At 53.0% G+C, this 21,209-nt stretch overlaps 1 protein-coding gene across 1 annotated transcript in view; it reads right to left on the reverse strand.

Moving 5' to 3' along the window:
- Positions 1 to 13,359, reverse strand: part of LRRC38 (leucine rich repeat containing 38) — a 33,704-nt gene extending 20,345 nt beyond the window's left edge. Inside the window, exons 1-2 of the mRNA XM_007463195.1 lie at positions 13,168 to 13,359; positions 12,201 to 13,077 (exon numbers count right to left, since the gene is read on the reverse strand). Of these exons, the coding sequence (XP_007463257.1) occupies positions 12,201 to 13,077; positions 13,168 to 13,359 (1,069 nt within the window). The remainder of the gene's footprint in view (positions 1 to 12,200; positions 13,078 to 13,167) is intronic.
- Between the last annotated feature and the right edge of the window lie 7,850 nt (positions 13,360 to 21,209).

Genomic DNA, 21,209 nt, shown 5'->3' on the forward strand with positions numbered 1-21,209 from the left:
CAAGCAAGGAGGGGTCATTGTTCCAGATAAAGCTCTCAGAAGAGCAGAAAGTAGGAGCTGAACTTGCTTTCAACAGGCGTTTAGTCTACTCTGGTTTCCACTAATATGTTCGTCAGCTTTGATTTCCTCCAAGTCAAGGTTCTGAGTTGGCAAGACTCACTAAGTTTGGTTCTGCACCTAAAGCAGGAGCTGTGGACCTGAGAGGGTGGGCTTGCGGATAAAGGACCTGGTTCTGACATGATATTTAAGAAGCCATGCAATGGTTGGTGACAAAGACCCTGGCTCATCCCTCCCTCTATCACTTCTTGGCTGGTGACCTTGGCCAAGTTACATTAACCTGTCTGTGCCTTGGAGTTCTCACCTGTAAAATGGGGTGCGCCTGGCACTGACCTCTTTGGAAGACACTCATAGACTTAGAGCTACACTGTCCACTACAGTAGCCACCAGCCACATGTTGAGAACTTGATCACAGCCAGTCTGGACTTAGATGTGCTGTAAGTATAAAACACACCCAGATTTTGAAGACTTTGTACGAAACAAAGAATGGAAAAATATCTCATGAATGAGTTTTCTATTGATAAGTTGAAAGAATAACATTTTGGATGTGCTGGATTAAATAAAATACTGAAATTCATTTCACCTACTCGTTTGATTTACTTAAATGTGGCTACTAGCAAATTTAAAATTCTAGACGTGCTTTGAATTCTATTTCTACTGGGTGGTGCTGCCCTAGAGTGCTTAGCTCAGTGCCTGGAACACAGTAGACATGCAATAAATGGAGCCAATGGGAGAAGCCTGCTCAGGGCAGAAAGCAGGGACAACCCTCAACCACATAAACAAGAGCCCGATTTGTTCCTTTAGAACCTTATTTTCCCACACGCAAAGGAAGTGAAGCAATTGGTTCTTGACATCATAAAATCCAAGGGCTGGATGCCATTTTGGAGGCTACCGAATCCATCCCCCTGCCTCTGGCAAGGACGGTGTTTATCATTATCGCCTGCAGTATCTTCCCAGGGCTGCCGTAACACAGCACCACAGACTGGGGGCTTTACAACAGAAATGTATTGTCTCATAGTTCTGAAGTCTAGAGGTCTGAGATCAAGGTGTGGGCAGGGCTGGTTCCTTCTGAGGGCTGTGAAAGAGAGGCTGCTTCCTCTCTCCTAGCAACTGGTGGTTTGTTGACAATTTTTGGCGTTCCTTGGCTTGTAGAGGCATCACTGAGCTCAACCTTCACCTTCATCTCGTGTTTTATTCTGCGTCCATCTGTGTTCAAACCTCCTCTTTTTTATAAGGACACCAGTCATACTGGATTAGGGCCCACCCTAATGATCTCATCCTACTCAATTATATCTGCAATGACCCTTGTATCAATCATGATTTTTACATTCTATATTTTATATAGCTTTGGCATCTTGGGGCCTTGCCACCGGGGATGGACTGTCCCTCCCGGGGTTGGCCAGTTCCTAGAGACAGTAAACCCTCACCAGTGAGCACACCCTTGATATGCAAAGCTACCAAACCAAGCCCATACCGCACCCACCTCCTTTTATCAGGTTCTTGCAGTCCGAGACACTATCTCCCTGCCCTAAATCACCACAGGGCCAGGTACTAGACAGCTAAGGATCGCCCTTTTAGCCAGAGCCTCCTGAAATTATTCAAACTAGCCAACCCTTAACCTGCCTCCTCTGCTTACCCTGCCGTGCCCATTCCTTCCTGCAAAAACCACAATAAAGGCTCTCACCTGTCTTTCCTTTCATTCCTTCTGTCTCCTGACCACCCCTAACGCTTCCCTGTGTGGGCCTGCATGGCTTCCTCTCTTTCTATTTCTAGAGATCTGTGAGTATAAAACTTCACCCTTCAAGACAGTTATTCTGGGGCTTCCCTGCTGGCACAGTGGTCGAGAGTCCGCCTGCTGATGCAGGGGACACGGGTTCCAGCCCTGGTCTGGGAAGATCCCACATGCTGCGGAGCGGCTGGGCCCATGAGCCACAACTACCGAGCCTGCGTGTCTGGAGCCTGCGCTCCGCAACAAGAGAGGCCGCGATAGCGAGAGGCCCGCGCACCACGATGAAAAGTGGACCCTGCTTGCCGCAGCTAGAGAAAGCCCTCTCACAGAAACGAAGACCCAACACAGCCAAAAATAAATTAATTAATTAAAAAAGAAAAATCTCCCCTAAGCATTAAATTCTTGTGATAATTTAAGCTTATATATATTAAAAAAAAAAAAGACAGTTATTCTGCATGCCCCCAGTTTCTTCTAAAGCTCTTTGACATCAGTATTTCCCTGATCTTTCAAATAAACCTCGGGGTATCAGATGAGGGAGCCACAGCCCAGACAAGTCAGGTGACCTGCCCAGGTCAAGGAGGTGGCAGCAGGTCCAGGGTGTCCTGACTGTCAGCTCTAAGCTCTCAGCCCCTCAACGGGACCATGTGGCATCTTCATTTCTGATGCAGACGATCATTTATGTTGGTTATGTTTAAAAAGGGACATCATCTCGTTGATGTCTTGTGCAAAAGCAATGCCATTCTTTCTAATAATGTGAGGGGAGGGCCTTTTCTTCACATGACGAGGGAGAAGAGAGGAACATACTTTTGCACCAACTGATTTGAAAGATACCGGGGTGATGGGGCCTATATGCCAAGGGAACCCACCCAGGAAACGTGTGCTGGGAGCTGGGGGCGAGCGGCTTCCAGACCCTCTCATCCCGCGACCTGGAGGAGGTTGGCTGGGGAGGGCACAGACCAAGCCAAAGTCAGAGACAGAAGAGGCCTTCGAGGTCATCTAGCCCCAGGGTCTAAAGCGGGTGGCTGGGGAGAGGAATGCAGCCACCACCGTGTTCCGGGGGATCCGGCCAGCGCGGTGCCCTAAGTTGTTTCTCATGTGCATGTGGTTCCCCTCCTGCCCCTCCCTCTCTGATGACTCCCACCTACAGCCCCCAGGGGCGTCTGGGGTCACCACTCATGATCTAGAGCAACTGAGAAGGAGGACATGACACAGGTCGACTGCTGGCTAACAAGGAAGTGGGGACAGGGACCCCGATTCCTAGCTCTCTGGATCCTGAGTGACCCGCAGCTCCCTCAAGGTCCTGACTCCTGCCCTTGGCATTTATCCCATGACCAGCCCAGAGGATGGAAGAGATGAGGCACCCGGGGGCTCCTTGATGGGCAGCCTCTGAAGCAGAGGGGCCAGGCTGAGAGCCACTGGGAGGATGGGCTGTGAACACACAGATAATGCCTGTCTCCGTGGATTGTAGACATCTGGGATTTGACAGGAAAGGCTTAAATCCAGTGGGATTTGTAAGCCTGTTTGCACATTTCTATGAATTGGATAAGGAAGAAAAGAACAGCTTCTATGTGCAGTGCTGGAGGAAGCTGCACTCTGGGCATCTTCACATGACATCACTCGAGGTCAAAGGGCAGATGCTATCACCTGCATTTGACAGAGGGAACACCAGGGCCCAGGAATGTCGGGGGATTCATCTGCCGTCAGACAGTTCACTGGAAGCTCGGCCACGGTCGCGGCTGCCTAGCTGGATGTCTAGTGCATGGCCTGCCCAGCCCCCATCCCTAAGCTCTGCCCGCCAGAGCCTCCTCCCCGGACCTGGAAATTGGGACCAAGACAGTACAGTCTCGCCCAGCCTCAGCTGGTCTCATGAACGGAGCAGCGTATTTTTGGCCACATGGATGGAAAAATACAGAAAGCCCATCAGTATATGAAGGGGGGTAAAAAAAGTGTGAGAAGCAGAGGGTGAAAAAAGGAGGCGCTGTGTTCCCTGCAGCCTCTCGGGTCTCAGCCACGAGCTCCCGGAGGCTGACTGTTCAGGACTTGGGTTCCTGGTGACACCCACATGCTTACAAGACACCCTTCTGTTTGCTTATGTCAGAGGCAGCTGGTTTCCGATTCATCGGGGTAAACTGAGATCGGCGGCCTCAGTGTCCTGAATTCCCCCCACCAGCCATTCTCACTGCACCTCGCAGAGCAGAGGCTAACAGACTCCCAGAATGAATGGCCGCCCCGCCGTCTTGCCAGCACTGCTCCAACAGATGGGGCAGGCACAGCTGGCTCCCTCCTGCCTTCGCAGTGGAGAGCCTGAGCCTCAGGATTTGACCAGGATCACACAGAATCTGCTGAAGGAGCTCAGAGAACCCCCACTCTGGGCTCTGTCTTTGCTAAAAGGTGATCTGGATATCCTTGGCTGACCAAAGTCGGAGAGGGGGTATTTGGTGGGGACAAAAGCCAAGGCCAGTGATGTTGGCCTGTCCCCCCAGTGGCCCTTGTGACACAGCCCTCGGGAGTGTGCATTCATCCACTCACTCACACATGCCTACTGCCCCTTCTACGCTGGGCATGGCCCCAGGCGCTAGGGACACAGCAGGGAACATGCTGATCTGGAGCTCCTGTTTCTAGAGGGACAAGACTTGTGAACGAGATAATGTGGACTCAGTGAGTGAGATGCCACAGACACAACAAGCAGATATGACAACGATGAGAGGGTATGACAATGATGAGAGGGTGGGGACAGGACTACTTGGGCGTGGTGGTCAGGGAAGGCCTCTCTGAGGAGGGGACATCTCCTGGGGATGTGATGATGAGGAAGATGCAGCCATTTGGGTTGGGAAACGTCTTAGCAGGAGAGGGAGCCGTAAGTTAGGAGGTCCTGGTTGGTCACTGGCACCTGGCGTGTTCATGGGACAGAGGAAGGCCACCATGGCTGGTGTGGGGATGGAGCCTCGTGGGACATAGGAGGGAGCTGGCTTGTTCTAAGTGCAATCAATGGAAGCCATCAAAAGGTTTCCAAACATGCCATATACTGCACCAGCTGCTGGGGACTCAAGGAGAAAAAGACACAGTTTGTGTCCTCAAAACAGGCCAGACCTGTGAACTGGCAAGCTCAAGTAGTGGCCATAGAGATAACACAGCATCCAATGAGGTCACACAGGCCAGACTCCCAACCCAGCCTTGAGGCCCAGAGGGTTGGAGGCTGGAAGGCCAAGTAAAACCCAGAAAGGTAGAGAAGCAGAGGTGGGGAAGGGCGGGAGGGAAGAATCGGGGACCTGGCTGGCACCGTTTGGGCAAAGACCCGAGGGCAGGAGCCCAGGACACTCCCAGGACTGGACTGACACACTCTGCTGTTATCCTACAGTGACCAAGTTCAGGATACGGTTTGGCTCACATAACCGTGAACACACCCAATTCCGGTCCTCACGACAACCCACCCACGAGGAGGCCGTTCTGGGCCATCATCACACTGCCAGCCCGAAGGTGACAGGGCCTGCCAAGCACCTCACTCCCAGCTACCTCGGAGACCACAGGATTCTGGGACAGCGGGCATTGGACGGCCACTTGGCTGAAAGGCCTAAGCCTTTGGGTATCTGAGTCAGATGGCAGCCTGTCAGCTTCAGGTAACAGTGACACTGGCCTCTCCAGAGCAAATCCCCAACTGCCTGTGCTCCCCCGCGGCTGTCCTAGCTGGGAAGGAAGGCGGGTCCTCTGTCCACTAGCCCGGCAATGAGGTCGCCCTCTGAGTTAACTGAAAGAGCAGCAGGATGAAGGTGACATTTCCAGAAAGATCCAACGTTTGGGACAGAGTAGTGGGACTGGGTGGGGCTCTCCAGGGAGAAGAGAGACAGGGCAGGGCTGTCTCAGGTCATGTTTGCAGTTGACTCTCCCCCGGACTCCAGGTTGTGGTGTTGTAAAAGCTGACACCCGGCTGGGACACTGGGGATGGTGAGAAAGGTAACGTGGGGGAATCAACTCTAATTAAGACACAAGTTAAAAACACATGAGCCTATGACACCAGGACATGTACAGGCCTGTCAACCGCAGGAGGAGGCCCCTTGCAAGAGCGAGCAAGACCTCAATCAACCTCTGCCAGGAACATGGTTCTCTTAAGTGTATAAACGCAAGGGAGCGGTCCACTCCGCTGGCGAGCAAATCATGCAAATTATAGCAATAAGAGGATGTCATTGTTCTGTCTATTAAATTGGAAAGCATGTTTAAAAATAAAAATACAGGGCTTCCCTGGTGGCGCAGTGGTTGAGAGTCCGCCTGCCGATGTAGGGGACGCGGGTTCATGTCCCGGTCCGGGAAGATCCCACATGCCACGGAGTGGCTGGGCCCGTGAGTCATGGCCGCTGAGCCTGCGCGTCCGGAGCCTGTGCTCCGCAACAGGAGAGGCCACAACGGTGAGAGGCCCGTGTACCGCAAAAAAATAAAATAAAATAAAATAATAATAATAATAATACATAAACCTGGGAGAGGCACGGTGAGACAGGTACTTTCTATTTGCCAACAGAGCCTGCTGTCTGGGGTGCAATTAGGCAAAAATGTATCCAGAGGTTTAAAATAACCACAGACTCTGACCTGGTGATTCCACCACAAAGAATCCACCCCAAAGAAATAACCGGAGATGTCCACAAATTTACATGAATGAGGATGTTCAGTTCAGCACCGTGTATATACAAAACAGAAAAAAAAACCAACAATGCACATTTCTAACAACAGGAGACAGGTTCAATGACTGGACATAAAATGACCTCTTACATGACCATAAAATGTTAAATTTTCAAAGAGCTATAATGACAGGTAACTCTCACAACTCAGTAAGAGGAAAAGAGTCAGTAATAAGATATATAGTATAATATCAATTTGTTTAAAATATTTATATGTGCATAAGAATAAAACCAGAACTAAACACAGTAAAACTTTCGTAGCAGTGGGATTCTGCGTGGTTTTTATTCTCTTCATGATATTTATCTACATTTCCCAAGTCTACAAAGGATCTGTTATTTTATAATCAGAAAAATAAAATGCTTTTATTTTCAAAGAAAACGAGTCACCTTGGAGTCACCTGGGAGAAAAGGACCTGTGCGACCTCCGGGCAAACATCAGCTTGTGTCCCTTTGGCTGAATTACTGTTTCTTTTGTCAGTATGACAGCAAGTCCCCACTCATCTGACCAAACCAGGCCCTCACGGCATCTGACATCAGGAAAGGGAGGTGGAGTTACTGGGAGATGGGGGGCGGGCTCCCCCAGAAGGCCGAGAGTCTGGCCTGCTAGAGCAGGCAGGGTTAGTGATATGACTGGTGAGCACCCCACTTGTCATGAACCCCCTCCTCAACAGGACTCTGCCTGCAGGGTCCACCCTGCAGGGGCTGAGCCACAGAATGCCCGGGTGCTCCAGGCACTACAGTGGACCTTGTCTCGGAGGCTTGTACCCACCCAAGGGGCCAGGGTGGGTACAAGGCACCCACCCTCAAGGACTCAAGGCATGACATGCAGCCGTGTTTAATTTTTCCCCAGTCTCCACTTCTCCCAGCCCTTGCCTCCCCACAACCTCCCTTGTCAAGGTCCCAGCTGCAGCTCAGATCTCTCCCCTGCGGCTGTGGGCTGTGTCCTGCAGGCCACATGAAGCCACGGCTGCAAAGGGAGGTGACAGAAGGTGCCTCACTATTCGGCACCCCTCACCCCCCAGGCCCCAGCTCCTGCTTGGGCTTCTCCCATAATACACTCTCAGGGATTGGTGTGGTCTGTGTCCCCGGGGAAGCCTGCTGGCTCCATGCACCTCTGAGCACAGAGACAGCCCCTTGCCTGCCGGCTATGGTTCCTCATACCCAGTGGCCTTTCCGGCCTGAGGCTCCAGGCTCAAGGCTGGGACACGTGAGACGTCCTGTGAGCCCAGAGCCCCGGGCTGCTTGAGTGATCTGCCCCCTCCCCACCACACAGAGACTACGGCCACCTGGATTCCAGCAGAGGGGTCTCTGGAGGGACCTGGTCTCCCCAGGTCTCAACTTCCCAAACTTTAAGACACAGACAGTCTTCCCTTTCCCTTGAAACCATAGAACTTTAGAGTTGGAAGGAACCTTAAAATCCTCCTACCCATACTCCTTTGTTTACCAAAGAAAAATCTGAGACACAGAGAGATAGGAAAGTCGTATAACGTCACACAGCATTTCCACAGCTGCAGCAAAATGACATCCCCCTCCAGCACAGTTTTCAACCTTTAGTGAGTGTGCACTGCAAGCCCCTTTCAGGGGGTGGGGGGAATTAAAATGCAGATCCCAGGGCCTCACCCCCCCCCAGGCACACATTCAGTAGGTCTGGGGCCCCAGGAATCTGCATGTCAAACAAGCTCCCTAAGTGATTAGCACACAGGTTTCTCATCACCCGTGTGTTTTCATTCCCTACCCACCTCACTGGGCTGCTGTAAAGGGAAGGCAATGGGAGGGACTGGAGGGCTTTTTAAAGATCACTGTCTGCTGAGAAGGTACTGATGCTTCCCTGTCTCCCCACACCTTCCCCATCTCTCCCTCTCTATCCTGCTGGTCACTTGAGCAATTTCCCAGGTCTCTTGCTTCCAGGTCTGGAGCCCTTCTACTGAAAGAGGGATGGTCACTGTTCCCTTGATGGTATACTGTCCCACTTGGCCCAGGACCTACTGTCTACTGGGAGAACCACCAGACTAGGTGCAGAATCTGGGACTGGAAGGTCAGCTGTCACCCATGAGAGTCGGGGATGGTAGGACAGTGCTGGGGCTATTCTCACCCTCCAGAAAGCTTTAGGAGTGGGGTCAGACACTCCTGAGTGCCAGCTCTTCTCAGTCACTAACGATGTGACCTTTGCACCTCGTTTGCTTCTTGTTGGGTAAGTTTTGGGTAAAGGTACTTGCCAGGCACAGGTATTGTATTAAAAGAGACGGCACTTGTAAACCACAAACTGCCACCATAAGGTAGGGCCACCAGGTAAAACACAGGACGGCCAGTGACGTGAATCTCAGAAGAACAAGTAATCCTGTGTGTGAGAATATCCCAACATGGCACGGGACATACTTATACTAAAATATTATGCCTCGTTGATCTGAAATTCAGAGTGAATTAGGCATCCTGGAGTTTTGTTTGTTTTCTTGTTTGGGGTTTGTTTGCTTGCTTGCTGTTGCTAAGTTGGCCAGTGGGCATTCTGGCAGGCGTCCCCTTGCTCTCTTCCTTCAGACCCAGCACCAGCAGGCCGGCTCCCCCTGAGTCCTCAGATCCAGATGCCTCCGTGCCCCGCTTCCCCATTGAGCCCTGAGGAGCCTGCACAGAGGGGACCAGCTGCCCTTGACAGGTGACTGAGCGTTCCCATCAGCAAGGAGGCTCACTGGCAGACGATCACATTTTTTTTTTTTTGCAGTACGCGGGCCTCTCACTGTTGTGGCCTCTCCCATTGCGGAGCACAGGCTCCGGACGCGCAGGCCCAGCAGCCATGGCTCACGGGCCCAGCCGCTCCGCGGCATGTGGGATCTTCCCGGACCGGGGCACAAACCCGTGTCCCCTGCATCGGCAGGCGGATTCTCAACCACTGTACCACCAGGGAAGCCCTGATCACATTTTTTGTGCTGTCAGAGCTAGTCAAGGTCACTTGCTCAAGGTCACTTGTTCAATTTGCTTCTCTGGGGGAGGAAGGACAGGGGAGGTGAAGGAAAGACAATGAGGGTGGGTCCCCTCTGCTCCTTCCTCTGAATTCCCTCCCCTGGGTGCCTGCCTAGAAAGCCTTGGAGCTTGTGCCCCATGGTGCCTGGCTTTCCTTGGTGGGAAGTGGGTAGTCAGCATGGCCAGGGGTGGGGGGCGGGGAGCCAGGAGGCCCTGGTGCACTCCCAGCTGCTTCTAACTCTCTGTGTGACCTTGGGCAAGTCACTCGCATCACCTCTCTGGGCCTTCCAGAGAAAACGGGCTAATAGTAACAGCACTAATGCTTATTAGTACTTACTGTGCATCAGGCACTGTTCTAAGTACTTTATAGATAATATCCTTTCAATCCTCCCAACTAGTAAGAGGTAGAGGCAGGATTTGAGCCAAGCAGCTCTGTGCCAGAGTCTGGGCACTTGGCCCCCTTGCCTGCTGCACCTGTGAAAATATGAGAGGCCCAAATGCAGGAGGAGGAGGGAAGGGGGTGACTGACACCTAGCGATCACCTAGATCACCTACTCCTTGCTAAGATTACCACACCCTCGACAGAGCTGACTTCGCACAACCCTCGCTGCAAACACGCTGTGGGATTTTGATCTTCAGTCTGAAGTCAGAGGCAGGGAAACGGAGGCACAAAGAAGGTCAGGGACTTATCTAGGGTCATAATCTAAGTCTACATGGGAGCTCAGCTCTCCCACGTCAAGGCCTGGGCTAGGTGCTTCACAACCGCCCCACTTCCGGTTCACAGAGCTCGGGACACTGCTCTGGCCACAGAACATGGGCAGTGAGGTCAGAGCTGCTCTCGGGGCTTCACCCCAGGAGATGCCGGAAGCCCCCATGCTGCCCTGCTGCTGTCTCCATCGTCTCCCCCACTGAATGAGACCAACCCTTCCCCAGGGCCTGGACACTGTTCCTTGCTCTGGACCCGTCCATCCTTACCCCCAGCCACACATCCTCATCTGGTGGCTCTTTGCTTTCCTACATTACAGACAGTAGGAAGGATAACATTTTATATTCTTTGCTCTGGATTGGTCAGCATCACTGTGTCCCAATTTCACACAGGAGGAAGAGGAGGGTCAAAGAACTTTCCCAGAGTCACCCAGTTTTTAAGCCAGGACTCCAGTGTATACCTTCCAATCCAGGGCTCTGTAGAGGCCTCAGAGGTCAACCAAACCACTGTAAAGATGAAGAAACCGAAGCCCGGACAGGATACCTGTCCTGGTCAAGGTCACAGCCATCCACGGCAGAACTGAGACTGAAATCCACAGCTCCTGACCCGTCACCCCTAGCCCTCGAGTGAATGATGGTGGAAGCCAATGATAGCACCTCAACTGACAGCTGGGGTTCATGATGCCAACTCTACCAAGAAGCAAAGGCAGATGCCATCAGAACCAAGGGGAACCGCTGTTCAACAGTGAAGTCTGCATCTGGACCTTCCTGTCTTCTGGTGGGGAGGGTCTGGGGAGTGAGTGAAGACAAAGTTTAAAGTTAGGCGACTCTGTACCTTGCAGGTCAGATCTTTTTAGGACTTGCTCCTGTGGGAGAGCCAGCCTGGGCTTAAAGTACCAGCTCAGGGGCCCGTGTCTGCAGAGAAGTGACAGCCCCTAATGCCTGGGATTTGTGCTTAGTGACAGTACAGAATGAATAAGCGAGCACAGGAATTCCGGACACAGATGAGCAGCATTTTTGAATTCTCAATAAATGGAAAAAATATATATTTACCCATGAAAAATCCACATCTATGTCACCTTTTATACTGTGGGTCTTTCAGCTCTGGTTCCTGTTCTGACAAACCCTCGGGGTCAAGGTGAGAGGTGGAGTCTGGCTCTGAGAGGTCGCTGCTGGGACCCACGCTCACATGCTCACCAGTGGAAGCCTGGAATCCACTGAAACTAAGGGCATTTCACCTGCTCCCTGTCATGGGGCTCATCCTTATGGATGCTGGGGTCCCCTCCTCTGAGCTCTACCTTTGCTTCCTTCCCACTGGCCTTCACAGGGTCTCTTACCTGCTGTGCCCTTATGTTCCTGTCTGCCAGGTGGGGACGTATGTCCATGTCACTGTCAGAAAAGTGCACCAGGCAAGCAAAGTGTGCCCCAGCCCACAAGATTTTGTTCAGCAATTTCACGTCTGGGCTGAAAAGCTACTGAATGGCAAATCTTTACTGCATTTCCAGCTCTTAGCAAGCTGTTGCTTTTCCTCACCAGGAATATTCCTCACTCCTTTTAGACAGAAGAGCAAACTGGGAGCTGAGAAACGAAGACCTACTCAGGTTACAGAAGCCCTTGGAGAGCTCTTAGAACTGGCGGGCTCTCTCTCCATGTTCAGTGTAGTGAGATGGGTGCTGAAATGCTACCCACAGAGTAGGGTGTCTTCCACTTAGGAGGGGCCCAGAAATAACCCACACCCACCAGTGCTAGGACCCAAAGCCCCACAGGATGATCTCGGAAATCCAGGTCCCAAACACTATGGGAGAAACAGGGGGGAAAGCAGGGCAACAAGGCCCAGAATCTCCAGAGAATTCCAGATGTGTCCCTCCCCACTCCCCTTGCTTAGCAGAGTCCGAGGAAAAGTTCGGACTGGGAACCTGGGAGGGTTACACCGGGAGCAACTCTCATCCAGGGCAGTGGCCGTGGGCGCCCAGGCCTCCCCTTCCAGGCTCACCGTGAGGTCCTGCCCTAGGCTCCCGGGCCTTGTCGGCCTCTCCCCGCGCTCTGCCTCACTCCTTCCCGTGTCCCGGTCCGGCCGGCAGGCTCACCTTTGGGCAGCTTGGACACGTTCTCCTGGATCCAGGAGAAGAGGTGGGCGAAGTCGCAGTCGCAGAGCCAGGGGTTCCCGTCCAGGCGCAGGGTGCGCAGCGCAGGCAGCGCAGCCAGGGCGGCCACGTTGAGGCTGCGCAGGTTGTTGTCGTTGAGCTCCAGCACCTGCAGCGACTCCAGGGTTTCGAAGGCGGCCTCGTGCACGCCCGCCAGATTGTTGTTGGCCAGGCTCAGCTTGACCAGCCTCCCGGCCGAGCGGAAGGCGCCGGCGCCCAGCTGGGTCAGGTTGTTGTAGCTGAGGTCGAGGAAGGCGAGCTTGGCCGAGCCGCTGAACGTGCCCTCCTCTAGAGAGCGCAGAGAGTTGTTCCTGAAGTCCAGGTAGACCAGGTCGCCGTAGAAGATGAAGAAGCCCTCGGGGATGTGCTGGATGCGGTTACCGGCCACCAGAAGCTTGCGCACGTCCAGGGGGAAGGGGTCGGGCACGCTGGGCAGCCCGCGGTCGCGGCAGTCCACGGTGTGCGGATCGGTGCAGGCGCAGCCCGCGGGGCACGCGGGTCCTGGCGGGAGCAGAAGCAGGAGGCTGCAGAGCCCCAGCGCGGCGCCGGCGCCGGCGGGGGCGCGGGGCGCGGCGCGGGGCCGCATAGCCGGGACCCGCGCGAGCGGCGGCGACGCAGACGCGGCTCTGGGGCCGAGCCCTGGCGCGGGGCGGCGCGCGGGGTCCCGGAGACCAGGCGCTGGGAGCCGGAGGGCTGCCGGGGCAGGGAGGGCTTGCGCCAGGGCGCGCGGGGGCGTTGGAGCGCAGCGCGGACCGACAAGGGAAGCCCGGGAGGCTCGGGCGGAGGGGGCAGCTCCGGGGAGGGAGGGCCGAGGGACTCGCTAAGGATTTACCCGAACAGGAAATTAACCCGCTGGAAAATCCCGGAGAGAGGCGGGAGCGGCAGGGGTGGCGGAGTGGCCGTCCCAAACGCGGCCCCGCCCGGGCAGCTTATTTCCGACACCGGGCAATAAGACCTGTCTCGCGGACTTGGCGCGGAACACTCGACGACCAAGTTCAGTGACTAAGCGCCCCCAGCCCCAGTGGATTTCAGAGGGCGTGTCACGGTCGTGCGCCCCGCACCCCCGCGCCCGCCTGGTGCCAAAGCGCGCTCCCCGCGCCATCCCTTGCAAAAGGGAGCGCGACCTGGGTCCCTCTGGCTCTGCGCCAGGGCATTCCCGGCGGGCTCTCGCGGGCCGCGCCAGGGGCTGTTGATCCGGGGTTGGGCGGGGCTCCAGAGGGCTCCAAGGAGCTCCAGGGTGGCTGGTCTTCCTTCCACCTTTCCTCCACCGGCACTTAACCCATCTCCGTGAGGCAGGCGGGGTCAACCAGTGGGCGCTGCCAGGGCGCCCGCTGTGGCCCGAAGGAAAGCCAGGGGCCAGTCAGCAGTTTCCACGCTGGCCCTGAGTTTGTCGGGGAGCTGGCAGCCACCTGGGCGCGGATCTGCTGCTAATCTAACCAAGGCCCAGCCGAGAGGCACCCTCAGAGGCCTCAGAGGCCAGGGTTCCCAGCTGTGTGGCCTCAGTTCCAATGCTTCCACACTCTGGACCCCGTGTGCCCCGCCTGTAAGATGGGAAAAGGTAATATGCATGACACCGGCTTTGGGGGAGGAACACAGAGTCAAGAAACAAAGTTTAAAAGTGATCTTTTCGGGCTTCCCTGGTGGCGCAGTGGTTGGGAGTCCGCCTGCCGATGCGGGGGACGCTGGTTCGTGCCCTGGTCCGGGAATATCCCGCGTGCTGCAGAGCGGCTGGGCCCGTGGGCCCGTGGGCCTTGGCTGCTGAGCCTGCGCGTCCGGAGCCTGCGTGTCCGGAGCCTGTGCTCCGCAGCGGGAGAGGCCACAACAGTGAGAGGCCCACGTACCGCAAATAAATAAATAATAATAATAAATAAAAATGATCTTTCCCTCTTAATTTCTACTCCATCCTCAACCACCTCCCAGCTTTGGTCCCCAAGGAAGGTGGTCAGGGTGGTGCCAAGGCTGGAAGGACAACAAGGAATGGTATGTGTAGCCTCAGACCCTTCACCAACCCCAAGTCAAACTCCTTTCCCTTCCCAACCCCATTTAGAAACTTTTCTAAGGAGAAGTCCCCACAGAGCCACCAAGAGATTGTCCTGCTGTTGGCTATTTTGGTCCAAGTGTCCTGGAATTGATAAGCTCCCCCTGGACCAAAATAACCCAGGAACAGCTGTTGGGCAGCAAGCCCCCAGAGCCCCTGCCCTGGCCCCTGGCCCCATGCAGATTGATGGAGCCTTGAATTCTGAAGCCACAAAGCTAAGCCCTGGCCTTTTTCCAAAGGTACACACAGCTTGACGCCTTCCGATGGATCAAAAACCTGAGCCTCTGGGCCCGAGCCAAGGGCTCAACAGAGCCCTGGGTGAGGAGGGGTGCAGAGCCCTGAGGGAAGCTCTGAGGCACTTGGGGTCCTGCTTACAGCCCAGGCCTCCACACCAGACCTCCTGAGTCTCCTGTCTGTGTCCCCACTCTCCCAGGGTCCCCAGTTTGTCTTTGTCATCCCCAGCTGCAAGGGCTCAACCCCCATTCTGGTCTCATCCCTTTGATGAGGCAGGTCTGGGGGAAACGTCTGAATCGTCCCAGAGTGGGTGAACACCCCAGGCTGCATAAATAATGCATTATTGCCATGTCAAGGCAAAGGCAGGTGGCAGAACAAACGGGTCCCCCCATTACAACTCTCCAGGAACACCCTGGAATGATCTGTTACACCCTCCATTCCTCCAGCCTCAGGCTTGGCTCTGGTCCCTCACTCTGGTACTGAGGGGAACCTATTCCTTACCCGTCTGAGCCCCTAGCATCGTTGCTCAGGGCATCTGCATTTGGCTGGGCTGCCATCCTACACACGTGCCCCCCTGGGCCTGTGTGTCTGAGAGCACCATACCTCCCTGCCAAGTGGTCTGGTAGGCTGGAGCCCTGGCCGGAGTGTCAGGCCCCTGGACCTGGTCCTGGCCCTAACCCTAGCCACAGAACCTTTTACAGGCCACTTGATCTCTCTAGGGAAATACTTCCCAGTCGGGGATCCTTGGGCCCCCTGAGGATCAACTCTTTTCAGAATTTCAAAAACTCTGGTGAAAATTGGGCCTTTTCCTATAAGGAGGTCACCCAGGGCAAATGCCGCAGTTCTTGGCAATGAACTCAGTGATAGCCCTAGTTCTTCTGTGTTGAGCAGAAACTGGTGACTTTGATTAATGAAAACATGAATTTCTACCTAATAAGTTCAGAGCATTTAGCAAGGGCCTGCAAAACAGGGGGTTGCATGGTTGTAAAATAATCAAAGGGGTCCCTGGTAACGAAAATGTTGAGAAATGACACTCTGGGCCCTGACTGCCTCATCTTGAAACTAGAGAGAAAATACCTTCCCTCTCCCCTTCCACAGCCACTGTGAAGCCCACGTGGGGAAATATTGGTTTGGAACGTGAGCTGAAAAGTGTTTGGAGAGACACTGCATATAAAAGTGGCGGTAAGTCTTGCTGTGGCAGGAACGCCTTGCTTCTTGCTTTGTGTCCCCCAAAGTGCCTTGAATCCAAATCGAAAGGCTTTTTTCATGAATAGCAGAAGGAGCAGACATGGCTGGGGCTCGTGGGGAGCAGGGAGGCCCCCCATATTCCAAGACTCCCACGCCTTGGGAAAATGCAAGCTTTGCCACCTCTGATTTTCCCCCAGCAAGGAAAACATAGCTGTGACCTCAGCAAGGACACACCGTGAGTCAGTGGTAGCTGCTGGAAATAGAACACAGGCATCCTGGCTCCCCTGCCACCCCACTCACCCTGCTGCCTCCCTGGGAAGGGGGCCTCTTACAGCTTGAGGAAAAACACTGCAGGTGATGTGGAGAGACACCTTCAGAGACTCAGTTTATCGGCTCCATTTCTGTATTTATTCCCAGAGTCAACTCACTTTGTGATGCCTGATCAAGAGGCTCAAAATAGGGGTGGGACAAATACCGGAAGTATCCTGATGTTTTCAGAACCTTCCCCAAATCACCAAGCAGAATCCCTCACCCCTCTTCTATGCTCCCCGAGCTACAGAGCACTTCCTATCTTATCTTGTAAGTGGCCCCTGTCTGACTCCCTCTGAGGTTGGGCCTTGGGGAGCTATGTGGTTGGGGTCTGCAGGAAATCCCCCGCGTGGTGGCTGGTCCATAAGCAAAAGCAAACCGGGCGTGAGGGCTTCCCCTTTGGTTGCCTCTAAATTAGCCCAAATCCTAGGTCCTAAATTGTAAACAAGATGATGCCAGTATGGTATGTGCAGGAATCTGAATTTAGGTGCAGAGGCTAGGTTTGAAGGATAAGACTGTGGATGGTGTTTGGTGATGTCATTTGGGTTACTGGCATGTGTCACCTGTGATGAGTGCCTGGCTGACCTGGCACCCCGTGGGCCCCAGGAAGGGAGACGTGCTCTGGCCCTTTGCCTGGGGGCAGGCTGACTCAGTGGAACCGGCTCTCTGCTCCGAGGACGACACTGCTCTGTATCCGTCCCCCCACTAAGTGGCAAACCCCAAGCTCCAATTTGTTCCCACCCACTGCCCTTCTCCACCATCACCACCAGGGGGCACCATCCGCCGCTTGTACTGGTGAGAGCTGAACCCTTCTCTCAAGGCAGCAGCTCTGTCTCCTCCCATAAACTTGCTTTTGTTTCGCTCTCCTCTGGCAAGGCTGGACCCACTTTTTAGAAGAAAAGCTCCTGCCCCTGTTTCACCCCTGGTACTAGGAAACGAATCCTTAACCAGCCTCAAAGGAGGCAGGGTGGTAGTCGTGCTTAAGAACATGGGTTTGGAGTCAGACAGACCTGGGACAAACCTTGTTCTCTTGTTCCCTGGCTCTGTCACCTTGAGCAAGTTGCTTAATTTCTCTAAGCCTCAGTTTTCCCATCAATGAAATGGGATAATACTAGTGCCTATGTCACTGGGTTGTTATGAGGATTAAATGAGATCTATCAAGTGCTTAGCAGTGAGTCTTGACATCATAAATGGCCACATAATTCTTTATTTCTTTGTTTTTTCACATATAGCAGGTAAATATTTAATGGAAGTGGTATTCTTTAGGTAAATAATTAAAGTGTTTATCTGGAATGTATTTGTTAGGGATGCCCTACATTCTAGGATTGGGTTTAGTAACTCTCTCTGCCCTGAACCTTATTCCAAATGTAGCATTTCTCAGACACACACACACACACACACACACACACACACACACACACACACACACCCCTTTAGCCCCCTCCAGCTCTGGCTGACTTTGTGAGCACAGTTATAGGTGAGCAGCTTCCAGCATCCTGGCTTGGTTGGCCTGAGCGTGGGCAGACCAATGAGACCAAGGACATGGGGTCAGTCCCTCAGCCTGGCACAAGGAGACATCTGTTCTCTGCTCACAGCCGGTGCTCCTAATGCTGGCCAGTCAGCCAGCAAATGAGTGACCTTGGGTAAGGAGGATGGGGATACTGCCACCCTGTCTCTCCCAGGAGAAAAACACAGAGCATACGTCCCAAGAGTCAAGGGAACCACCATCCCACAGGCAGGAGGCACATGATCTCCAGCGAGTTCGGGACTCATCCCCGCTTCCTCTTCCCTCACACCCGCCTCCTGTCCACTAGCAAGGCCCTTTGGTGCCATGTCTCTGCCTCCACTGGGATCTCCTTAGTCCAAACTGGCATCGTCCTTTACAGAAGTCCCACTGGCCTTCCTGCTTCCAGCCTTGTTCCCAACAAGGGAACACTCATGCTCCCCACTCACGCTCCCAACACTCAAGAAAGCCAAAGTGAGCCTTTGAAAATATGTTACCTCCCAGTTCATACACCTCCAGTGGTTTCCTGTGAGTGGTAGGCAGACTTCTAAGATGACCCCCCAATGATCCCTACCTCTTGGTACTCCCTGAGTGAGGGCAGGACCCATAACTTGCTTCTAACATATTTAGTGAAGGTGATGGATGCCATTTCTATGATTGGGTTAGAAGAGACGGTGACTTCCATCTTGCTGTCAGACTCACTCTGCTGCCTCTTTGGCTTGTGTGCTTTGATGAAGCAATCTGCCGTGTTGGAGTGGCCTGCATGGTGAGGAACTGAAGGTGGTCTCAGATCTACAGCCCATGAGAAACTGTGTCCTGCCAACAACCACATAAGACCAGCAAACATTTTGGTTGCAACCTGTGAGAGACCCTAAGCAGAGGACCCAGCAAAGGCCTGTCAGACCCCTGACCCACCGAAACTGTGAGATTGAAAATGTGTTTTGTTTAAGCTGCTAAATTTCTGGGGAATTTGTTACATAGCAACAGCTAGCTAATACACCTCGGCAGTTGGAATAAAATCATCCCACCAGACCCTGCATCCTCTGGCCCCACATGCTTCTCTCACCCCATTTTGGACCCCTCTCCCCGTGGCTCACCACCCTCCAGCCACTCTGGTCTTTTCATACATCTAATTCATCATGTTTGTGCCAACCCCAGGACCTTTGCCTGTGCTGTGCCCTCTGGCTGGAATACTTCCCGCCCCCACCTCCCCCAGTTTTTGGCATAGTTGGTGCCATTTGGTCATTCGGGTCTTCTCAGCCCATATGTCACCTCCTCTGACTGGCCTCCACTGACCTCCCTCTCCCCCCCATCACTTCTGTGCTACCACCTTGTTTTATTTTCTTCAGAACATTTGTTACCACCTGATATTATCTAGCTTGCTTGTTAGTTTACTTACTTGCTTTACCTCCTGGCACTAAAATAGAACTTCTATGAGAGCGATTACATTGTCCCAGTTGCTAGAATCACCCCAAAAATATAATAGGCATTTGAAAAATGTTTAATTAATTAATTGCCACCTACAAATGACGCTTCTCAACTAGGCCACCAGTTTCTCAACAGCTTCCAGTGGTATCTCACCTGGAGATGCCTATCTACCTCCTAGGGGGAGCAAGGACCTTCATCCCTCCAAAGGTGGTCTTGGCTCTGGGCGCATGGAGGGGGATGGATTCATGTGTGGAGCACAAAGAGTGCCAGTTGTACCCTTGAAGTATCTTGAGTGTTTGGGGATCCCCCCAACACATTTCTAGCTTCTCTCTACTCCATCAAAGCCCACACACCCCATAAATCGCTTTAACACATCCACCTTCAAGCCCTCACACGCACTCTCTTTCCAGCTTGCCTCTCACTATGTTCCAAGTTTGGCTCAAGGAAACTTGGCCTCCTCCAGGGAGCCTTCCAGAGTTGCTCTGAACAAATTCCTGGTCCCCTTATTATCCATCCCAGGAGAATAGGTGCTATGCTAGGTATGGGGGTACAAGAATGAAGCAAGCACAGCCCCATGCTCAAGGAGCGCCTGGCTTAGGAGACAGCCATAGGAAGAGGTAATCACAATTTGGTTAGAGCTCAGGACTTACCTGTCAGCCTGAAAACTCCAATTCACGCTGCTTTATTAAGCACACTGAAATAGGGGCAGTAAATTTGGCTAGAGTCAGAGCTAAAAGCATCAGCCCTTGGGCCAGTCAGCCTGCATTCAAATCCTACTTCCATCACTTCTAGACTGCATCTCTTCTGCAAGTAATCTCTCAAAGCCTCAGTTGCTTCAGCTGTAAAATAGACACTCATAGTATCCACCTCTTAGGATTACTGTGAGGATTAAATGAGATAATGTACAAATTAGCATGTGGCACAACATCCAAGTGGGTGCTCAAAAGTAGCAGCATCCTGATACTGTCATCCGTTTGGATGCCTCCTGCAACAAACATCTTTTGCCTGCTTAATATTCACAAGAAAGGCATTGACCTGGGTTCTGGGGAGCTAAAGATAGAATAGAAAGTCTCATTGTCAGCTGACTCACAATCTCTCTGAAGAGATGGGACACACAGCAGCAGTAGAGGGCAGACAATTCAAGGACTCACTGTGTACGATAACTGCCAACAAGACTTATGAGTTTATAAATGTCACAGGCAGTTGGAGGAGTCAGGGATGCCTGGACTGGTGTGACTGGAAAAGGTACATCTTGACACCATTAACCATATTTTCCAAATCCGATTTTGGAGCATGTGGCCATGTGGCTTCATGCTCTATACCCTGGCACGCAGCGTTCCCTCTGCCGGTCCACCTGGCAGGCGCCTGCTTGCCCTTCAAGACACCATGCATTTCTCCAGGTGGTCTTGACCTTCCGAGGTGCAGCCGCCTTCACCTCTCTTGCTCCCCAGGCTTCTATCACTGTCCCTTGCATGTGGTGTGGCATTTATCGATGACATGTTTGTCTCCCCTGCTGGATGGTTAGTGAGCTCTGGTATAAGAAAAAAGGTTCTTAGGAACAAGGACAGCAGGAGAAGGTCCTTGTGAGCAAAGATCGTGTCTTTTCCATCTTTTAATCTTGGAACCCAGCACAGGACCCTGCCCAGGGCAGATGCTCAATGTCTTTGCTAGATGAACAAATGAGTACATGCCTGTATGAATGAATGATTCTGCCATGTGGAATGATAATCGGGCAAAGACTATTTGAAGTCTGAATTGCTTTGGAAAAAGCTCAAGAGGTATGAGTCTCTGTAATTACACTACAGAACCGTTCATTCAGCCCCATAAATACTAAACGCTGTTCTGTGGCCCCGTGGCAGCTGCTCCTTGCAAATCCTCCCCCTTCCCCAGTAACAATGATGGTGATCCCAAGCCCTCTCATTAACCATTCACAGGACTGCAAAGCCCCTTCACACCCATAATCCCAGTTGATCCTCAAAGCAATTGTCAGGTACGCAGGCCATGCGTCATTGTGTCCATTTTACAGAAACCGAGCCTCAGATGGCTCACTGATTACTCAGCTTGCACGGCTGGGGAACTCCAGGGATATTTGACATTCCCGCTCCAGGAACAAGTTTCCTGTGCTCCTTTTGCAGCTCTTGTGGTCTAAAGGGAGCTGTTTAATAATAATGGGTGGTGGTTAGATGGCTGCTGATTACATGGACCACTGACTGATTGGATATAGGGGCTCAGAGCCTGGAATTTTAAAGTT

The sequence above is a fragment of the Lipotes vexillifer genome, unplaced genomic scaffold (genome assembly GCF_000442215.2).
Source record: "Lipotes vexillifer unplaced genomic scaffold, Lipotes_vexillifer_v1.1 scaffold109, whole genome shotgun sequence".
In the NCBI taxonomy this organism is placed as follows: domain Eukaryota; kingdom Metazoa; phylum Chordata; class Mammalia; order Artiodactyla; family Lipotidae; genus Lipotes; species Lipotes vexillifer.